At 46.7% G+C, this 9233-nt stretch overlaps 1 protein-coding gene across 1 annotated transcript; it reads right to left on the bottom strand.

Moving 5' to 3' along the window:
• Positions 1–235: 235 nt before the first annotated feature.
• LOC141806936 (leucine-rich repeat transmembrane protein FLRT2) lies at positions 236–8830 on the bottom strand. Its single transcript, XM_074692661.1, has 2 exons — positions 8319–8830; positions 236–5466 (listed from the first exon to the last, which is right to left on the bottom strand). The coding sequence occupies exon 2, from the start codon at positions 5068–5070 to the stop codon at positions 3055–3057; it is 2016 nt and encodes a 671-aa protein (XP_074548762.1). The 5' UTR covers positions 5071–5466; positions 8319–8830; the 3' UTR covers positions 236–3054.
• Positions 8831–9233: the final 403 nt, after the last annotated feature.

Here is a 9233-nt window from a genome sequence, read left to right as displayed (position 1 = left end):
ATAATAATAATAATAATAATAATAATAATAATAACAATAACTATTATCAAATTCAAAACATTAAAATCTTTTTTTTAACTAATTCTACATATATCTTAGCTTGAAAAGAAATCCCCAGCCTGCCAACATTTATTGGATGAAAATTCACTTGTTTCCTTTACATAAAAACATTGACATCATGCAATTGAACAAACTGGCATTCAATTGGTTATAAAATAATAAAATAAAGGAAAATTATTTAATGTTTTATATGTTGAATTTTTACTGATGTCAATTGAAAGATTTTAGAAAAATGAAAGTAGGTAGGGGTAGAGGACATTTTTGTTCTTTCACATCCTCAAAGGATTGGGATTTTACCCCTAGTGTTTGGTGGACCTTTGGGAAAAAAAGAAGAATGTTAAGAATTGGAAAAAAACAAACTGACAGTGCTTCACAGACCCAAATAGACAGCCTTACCCTGATAACTGACATTTTGATTATTTACCTCTGAAGCAGAGATCTGAGAAACACTTTGAATCAAACTGAGTTCATCAGATCACTACCTGGAGCTGATCTGGGCTCCTGATGTAAAGAAGAATCCTATATGTAAGATATTAACTTAAAAAAACAAGGCTTTCATTCAGAGCTGTCATATCAGAGTGTAGGGGTAATGACGCAGACCTTTGACCTCTTTTTACCCCCATGGATACAGATCAGGGGCAATTGCTCTAAGACTACGAGGGAAGCTCAGCTCCCCCTAAAATGTCTCCAAAAAAGTGGTGATATGTTCTGCTGTGTGTACATTTCATTGACAAAATATGCACTAGAATTCCTTCATCTTTTGTTTAGAATCAGCTCCTATCACAGGTAACTGGCTCCACCTCCTTCTCATTCATCCCTGCTGCGTCTCAGTGCTTTAACTCAGTCGGATGCTGAGCGTCTTCTGACTTCAGTGAGAAGCATAGAGTGGGTTGTTCCACTGTGGAAACTGGACAGTCATTGGATAAACACTGGGCTTTGTCCCGCCCATCGGACACTCAGCGTCTCTGGGGGTCTACGAGGCAGTGGGCTGGCCTGGACACTGGGCTTCTGCATGATGATTGGATGATCTGTCTGAGGCCAAATCCCTTTTTGATTGACAGTGAAATGAGCCAGTCAGTGATCTTGAAGTATAACCCTCCACCAGAGCATCTTCTCAGTTTTGCAGGCAGTTGTTCTGGACTGATCTTGAGGCTTTATTGATCTCCAGTGAGTTTACCTTTCTTAAAAACGATGAGTGTTGAGAGAACACTTGTAAAATCCCTGGAAAAAAAAAAAACACCTGGTTGGTATGGCAGGGTCACAGATCATTTTCTTGAAAAGGAACGGAGGGTAGAATATATGTTTAAATAAATAAAGTTATGATGTAGGTTGGGAAAAAAAAGAGCTTCCCCTCCTTGACTGACCAGCAGCCTCCACTGATACAGATAGAGTTAATGTTAGGTTGTCCATGATGATGTCCGTTTAAATTCACTGACCCAGACCGTTCACCTTAACCCACTAAAGTCTTATCAGGTCATCTTTCACACTGTGTGGGTGACTGTTAAAACGTTCGGCTCCTCCCTCAAACAGTCCTTCAGTCAGCAAGTGAAGATGTGCTCCTACATGGACAGACAAAGAAGCCTCATTTGGCCAAACCCACTCAGGGCCTTATTAATGCCGTCTGTGTCAGAAAGGTTTGAACCGTGGAGAAGAAGGCAGAAAACTCTATCAAGTAGAAGCTATTAATGAATTCAATATAGTCAGTAAGACTTTGCTCATTCTTGGTCTAATAAGACATATTTTACTTAAGGTGAGACCTCATGCTTCAGTTTCTGTAGTGTGTGATCTCACGCCCCACATGTTTAGCATGTTCTGGTTCCCTGTGCATGCCCACGGCTGCAAACCTCTCAGCAGCAGAGAAGCTGTTTTAAGTGTTGGGAGCAGATGTTGAGTGCAGCCTTCTCTGACGTCTGAGCTCACAGCTTTTATCCACAGAGGGAACATCCCTCTACACACAGACCTCTGCAAGTACCGCCCAGCTCCTGACACGATGGCGCTCCTTCCCAGGCTGAGTCTGAGAGCCGTCAGGGACACATGAGGAGGAAGGGATTCACTTTTTGGGATATGTTTTTAATTCAATGTGTAATGAGGTAAATAAATAATCAAGAGCAAGAAGTTCCCTCAACAGCAATTCATCAGTTGAATGTATATACAGTTTGTGCAAAAACATGGATTCAAAAGACATTATAAGCTGATAACTTCAAGGCACATATATATTCTGTTTACCATAATGTTGTTTCTGCTAAACAAAGGGAGACGAGTGGAGTCCTAATGCTTTACAATTGATGGTAGATGTGCTTTTTTTGCTGCTCCCCCTGTGACACCCAGCATCAAACACAGCGAGCACTAAAACACCATCCTTTAACTGTGATGATGTGTTTTGGTGGAAACGCAGGTGACAGCGCTGCAGCCTGCCTCTTTCTCAGGATGTTTAATGAGTGTGACCTTTAGATTTCATTTAGAAGAAGCAGAGAGATGACATTTGCATAAAAATGTGTCATCTTCCTCCAGCAGGAGTCTAATCATTTGCATCTCTATTGACTGTAGTGGCAATCAAACAAATGTGCCGTATCACTGTGATGACTTGTTAAGAAACAGTCACAGGAGGAGTGTGTGATGGAGTGTAGAAAACTACGCCCTCTAGTGGTGAATGTGTCCTGTCTCCTTAGGCTCTAGAAGCTGCTTTCAGCACCTGATGATGCTACAGTGTGATCCAGTTATGGTTACATCATACAATGAGTTGAAAACAACTAGTGAAAACCACCCTCAGATCTGACGTCTGACAGAAGAGAATCCTGATTGTACATGTCACAACTTAAACAGCACGATTCCAGAAACTAATAACTTAGAAATCAGATGTTATAGAAAAGATTTCGTCCAGTTTCTCGTATAAATTACATTTCCAGAAGACGAGGGGCTTTCAAAGGATATTAACAGGGTACAGTGTCCAGAAAAGAAGGGTTCATGTCCATAAAAATACTCCTGATTTTCTCATCATGTGCGACAAAAGTCTGCATCCTGAACATTGTTCTTGCAGTAGACTGTGCTGTTGTTCCCTAGGGGGCAGTCTCTGAAACCGACGCCCCCGTTAGGGGTGTAAATAGGCTGAATGCGGAAGTCTCCCTTGAGGAGCTGCTCATTGTTCAGGGAGACGAGCTGGAAGCCGGTCTCAGTCATTTCCAGGATGGAGTTATCTTTCTTGGTGCCTGCCTCGCAGTAGTCGTCTTTTCTGCGACCCCGGTTGTATTTCCACTGGGTGGAGGACTTGGAGCTGCTCTTCTTGTGCATGTGCCAGCAGAAAATGCTGAGGAAGACCACCAGCACCACGATCACAGCCCCGCCAATCAGCCCCGCGAGCAGGAAGGGTGAGCTGCTTTCTGGCTGCGTGGCCTGCTCGGGTCCTGACGGGCGCTTGTTGGTGTCAGGGCTGAAAGATGCCAGCGTGGTCACGGCCTCCGTGCACACCGTGTCATCTTTGGGCCGGTAGTTGTTAAATGCATCCAGGGGAATGACACAAATGCGATAGGTGGACTTTGGCTCAAGATTAGCCAGTCGGATCCACCGGTGGTCCCCACCCACTATCCTCTCTTTGACTGTGTCCCCTGTCAGACTGGGACCCATCCTCGCCCAGGTCACCTTATAGGCTGTTACTGGAAACATGGCCACCCAGCTGACATGGATCGCTGACCCATTGAGGGTCGCAAAAGTGACCTGCAGGTTCTGACTCCTGGGGGTTAGAGGTTTCTTAGTCCTCAAAGCCAGCCCCCTGGTTGTAACGGTGGGATAGAGGGAGGGTGATGTGGAGGAGGGTGGCCTGGACGAGGGAATGGACTGAGTGGGCAGAGGAGGGTCTGAGGATGGGGACAGCGAGGGGACCAGTTCAGATTCCCTCAGGGAGGTGTGCAGGGGGGTCAGCCCTGTGCTCTGAGGACACTGCAGCAGCTCAGCGCTCAGCTCCCTGATCACCATGCCCCGGAACTTCTCCGGCTTCTGGCACATGAAGCCCCGCACGTTCAGAGAGGACGGCAGCGATTTCAGCCACGACACCACCCACGTGATGCTGCAGTCACACAGCCACAGATTGTTCCGCACCGTGAGCTGTCTGAGGCCCAAGAGGCCGTCAAAGACCCCCTGTGAGAGCGTCTGCAGCTGGTTGTTAGAAACATCCAACCTCTCCAGCTTGTGCAGCCCAGCAAAGGCCTGGACGGGGATCTGGTTCATCTGGTTGTCCTGAAAGTTTAACTTCATCAGCATCTCCCCAGGGAGGAACGGAGGGGGGTAGGTGAGAGAGTTTCGGGCCAGGGACAGCTCCCTCAGGGTGATCAGGTCCTGAAATGTACCAGGAGCTATTCCTTCATCTGTCAACAGGTTCCCGTCCAGCAGGAGGCGCTGCAGGCGGGTTACATTTCTAAAAGCTTCCTCAGCGATGATTGCGATTCTGTTCTCGTCCAATCGCAGCTCCTTGAGATCGTCGGGAAGACCAATAGGCACACTGCTCAGGTGGTTTTTGGTGAGGAAGAGCATCTTCAAGCTCACCGCCTCACGAAAAGCCCCCTCCTCCACCCCTACCGTGGAGATGGAGTTATCATCCAGATGCAGCTCCTCCAGCCAAAGCAGCTGAGCCAGCGCGGCTCTGGAGATGGTCTGGATGTTGTTCTCCTGCAGATGGAGAACCCTGACATTTTTGGGCAGGTTGATGGGGAACTCATCCAGCTGGTTGCCATAGAGATACACAGTTTCCACTGACGCCACGTGGTGCAGCTCCTCAGGGAGCATAGCGTTGTTGATTTGGTTGTTGTGGAGGAAGAGGATCTTATAACCCTCGCCAATTCCCAGAGGCACTGAGGTCAGGCTCCGCTCGTTGCAGTAAACAAAGGTGCGATCACAGCGGCACTCCTCCGGGCAGTTGGAGGCCTGCGAGAACTGAAGGTGAAGGCCCAACAGTATGGGTATCCACGGCCTGATAAAGCAGGCCCAGTCCTTATTCCATAAACGCAGCTGTAACTCCATTTCAAAGGGTCAGAAAAATGCAGCCCAGAAAGCAAAACGTAAAGAAATTAGGACTTCAAAGATCCAACAGAGCCCGAGTTCAATACCAGCAGCATGTCCAGCCTAGTGCTGAAGGAGGTCTTGAGTAATCCCTCAGTAATTAGATGTCCTAAGCTTCCCATCACAAAAGAAACGGTCTCATTAAACAGTAGGATTCCTTCTCCAGCCTCCGTCCGTGATAAAGCAGGCTGACATTTCATCACATTTTCAGCCTCTCTTCTTTCCTACCATCGGCTAGAGCTCTCCATGCAGACAAAGCCATGTACCGCACGCCGCAGGGTTTTCATCGGACCTCCTTTTCCTCCCTCGTGTCACACACTCCTGCTTCCTCACGCTTGACATTTGCATCAAGAAAACCTGTTGAGAAACAAGAATAAAGAAAAAAATCAGTCCTCACAATGCATCCCGAAGCTTTCCAGAAACAGCCAAAGGATTGCTCTCTCACAAAGCGGAGCGGTGCATTGTAAATTGAGAGAGGAGAGCAGTGTGCATACAAATGACTTACAGATTTGTTACATATTCCTCAGGCTCACGGCGAGAGAGGGAAAAAGGATTGTTGAAAAGATACCGAGGGCAGAGGTGTGCTGAAATGGTGGAACGCTTATGTGACTAACGCAAGCCCTAATCTAAAATGAAAACAAACTTTTCCTCCTTCCCCAGGTGACGACTGTGAACGTGAACAAACTGACAACACGAGCTTTAAAAACAGCTGAATTCAGAGGATTAACAGGAAGCAGCCAGGAGCCTTTAGTGAGCGCTGAGGTGTGAGGTGAGCTGCTGGAGGAGAGCGCTGGCCCGGGTCTGAGCACCATGAAACTGAACCCAGAGCAGCCCCAAAGACAATTACTGACGTCCTCCTCCTCCAGTCTGAGACAAGATGTAACGCTTCTCTCTACAGGCGGAGCTTAACACACTCTGAGATCCTTACAGGAACTTCACGTAGTAACTGGTTCTTAATCCAGTACACTTAGTGTGTTACTATTCAGGAAGCCAATGCAAAATGTATTCCCCCACACGCACAGCTGTGTAATTTGTGACATGGATAAAGAAAGTATATGTCTCTGAATCTAAGTCTTGGTATTTAAAGGAACAGTGTGTAGTATTAAAAGGTACAGGGTGTGGAATTTAAATGTACGCTGTGTAGTATTTCAACTAGGGCTGCACCAATCACAGTTTTCTGGCCGATCACTTTTCACTGATCTTTAAAAAGCCTGACCTGCCGATACTGATTTGGGCCGATACGATTTTTTTTTTTTTTTTTATAGCTGACAGCATTTACCTTCAGTGTTACAATCTTATTTTATTGAAAATCATTGAGCAATACCTGTGAAACAATACAATCTTCATGTTTTAACTTAACCCATAAAGTGTCCTAAGTTTTAGGTATCAGAGCAAAAAGCAACAATGGCTGGCTGTCAGACCTTCCCAGAGGTGTATAAGATCAGTTTCATAGGTAAGGATGGGCCAATCAACAATCACTGGTCACCGATCCCCCAAAATTAAGGAAACTGGCACCGATTGATTGGTGCGTGTCTAATTTTAACATGTCATGTCAGTGAGGCTTAAATTGAAATTTCACATTATTCTGAGAATAAATGAGACACACATACTTGCATAATCAGACTTGTATCTAAACCTATCTGATCAAAGAAGATTATACTGAGCTGAATGGGATTTTAACAAAAGTGACTTCATTAGACAGTTCTAGGTCTAAAGTTTTGCAGTAAACAGCTTAATTAAGTGATGTAACAGCTTTTTTGTTTGTGACAGAGATTTCTTCAGATGATTAATACACAGAGCGGCTACAAATCATCCCAGCTAACGTTAGCTGCAGTGAAGCCTGCAGCTTCTTGTAAAGTGCATTGTTGTCTCATACAGTTCATGAAGCAGGATTTAGCACAATGCTGCTCTGCCATCCTCAGCTGGCTCTGCCCTGCTCCTCCTGCTGTAGTCATGTCACACATGAGCTAAACTCCTTTCCCCCTCTCTGCTCAGGAACAGGCTGGTCCCTACCTGTGGGGGCTGAAGAGACAGTTCCTGGAGACTGTAGTTCATATTAAATGGGTCTAATAAAACTTGATACTAGCCTATACCTGCTCCACTGTTTTATGCTATATACTGGAGGCTTTGCAGACAGGGATAGCTGCAGCAGAACATCACTCTGCCTCTGCCTCCAGGATTTATAAAGAGGTTAATGGGGGTCAAATATTTGCTTGGCAGATTTGCCACAGAGTCAAATATGTGCTCTTAATCTATGGAAACTTCAGCTCGGCAGCCCTCTCTCCCCTTGATTCATGAAGTGTAACCCTGCTGAAGGAAGAGGAGCAGGGCTGGATGGTGATGAACGCAGCCTGTCAGCAGAGATAAGATGAGACAAATTCCTCGCACAGGGAGAAAACTAAGATCGATGTGGGCTTCTTACGGTGAGGAAAGGTGCAACTGTGCACACAAGGTCATAAGATTAAAACAAAGTGGAGAGATTTCCACGTCACCTGCGTCCTCACCATAAAAATAACCTCTGTGCTCAAAATATCAATACGGTGCTGCTGTTAGGAGTCTATACTGCACACCAAGTGATGATGGTGTGTTATTAGAGCTTGTTAGCTGGCTGATGGTGATGATTAATAAAACAGCACCAGGCAGCTTCAGCAGCCAATTGACAGATTGCATTGATTTGTGGCCAAGGCTCTTCAATAGTTATGTAATGTTCCTTGGGGGGCAAACAAGGCATCAAACTGAGTCCAATTACAGTGACCCAGCCTCACCAAGGTTCTTCTCAGCAGGCTTTTTGGCACCAATCCTGTAGTACAGCCCATTTGTACCCCTGCAGAAAGTACCACAGAAGAAGAAGAAGAAGAGCGGCTTTGTTGTTCATCAGCAGCGTCCCAGTTTGGAGGAAGCAACCTCACAGAGATCATTTGAAGCATCATCAAGAAGGACGTTATTTTTTACCATCACATGCAGATGTGTGTGTGTGTGTGTGTGTGTGTGTGTGTGTGTGTGTGTGTGTGTGTGTGTGTGTGTGTGTGTGTGTGTGTGTGTGTTTCATTAATTAAAGAAGTGGACGTTAGAACCACGGAAAGGACTCTGCTTGTTAGTGAGAGTGTGTGTGAGGATGATCCCTGAGTACTGAGACAAAGAAACATTGCTACACAAAAACACACACATTCTGTATCAAGTCACTGAGCGTTACACTCTGCTCTCCTTACCTACAGGAGAGCACAAAGTCCCACAGCCGCACATCCAGCTCGTGTCGACGCACACTGCTGCGCTCATACCGGGCACAAAGTCCGCATCCTGCCCGCTGAGTCCGCTCCCGGCTCCCGCTCCCGCTGCGGCTCCGGACTGCTCTCACTTGGTTTTCCGCTGTATGTGACCGGAGGCATTGTCCGAATGTGACAGCCTCGTTTCGGAACATCCAGGGAGGGAGGGAGGGAGGGAGGTTCAGGTCAAGAGCAGTCCGCTGCTCCGCATTCTCACCGCCAAAAGCCTCACACACGCCCCGGCAGCCGGTGACTCCCGCCGGACGCGCTGCTCCGGAGCTGCCGCTGAAGTTCCTCCGCAGTCTTTACAGGAGGAGCACAGCACATGGAGCAGAGAAGAGAGGAGTGTTAGAGGCTCCGAAACTGACCCCCCACAGCCCCGCTGACAGGTACCCGAAATAACAAGTCCATAGTCTGGGCAAAGTGTTTAAGAGACTGCGTGGTCCTTGCTGGAGCCCCGAGACTCCCTCTGACTCTGAGCACGCCTCCCTCCCTCTCTCTGTCTCTACCACACACACACACACACACACACACACACACACACACACACACACACACACACACACACACAAGGTGAAGGTGTGTGTTCAGGGTTTAAACGCACACGTCTGTAGTTAATATATTAAACATACATTGAGAGAGAGTTAAAACAGCAGGGCCAGAATCACTCCTTTAGGGGCCCGGGGCCCCAAGTCCCAGAAACCAGCCTGAGCAGCTGCTATGGTACAAATATTGTCAGTTAGCGTTAAAGAGACACCAGCAACACATGCGCAGTACAATCAGTTAAAATCTGAAGAACATTACTGAAGTTAAGGTGAATTTGAAAAGTTAGGGTGCAGTCACACTGGCCATCCAAACCGT

This window comes from Halichoeres trimaculatus, unplaced genomic scaffold, assembly GCF_033239565.1.
Source record: "Halichoeres trimaculatus isolate MK-OKI-2021-1 unplaced genomic scaffold, fHalTri1.1 fHalTri1_scaffold_17, whole genome shotgun sequence".
NCBI lineage: Eukaryota > Metazoa > Chordata > Actinopteri > Labriformes > Labridae > Halichoeres > Halichoeres trimaculatus.
Note: the sequence above shows the minus strand (reverse complement) of the source record. Positions and strands in the feature narration are given on the sequence as shown.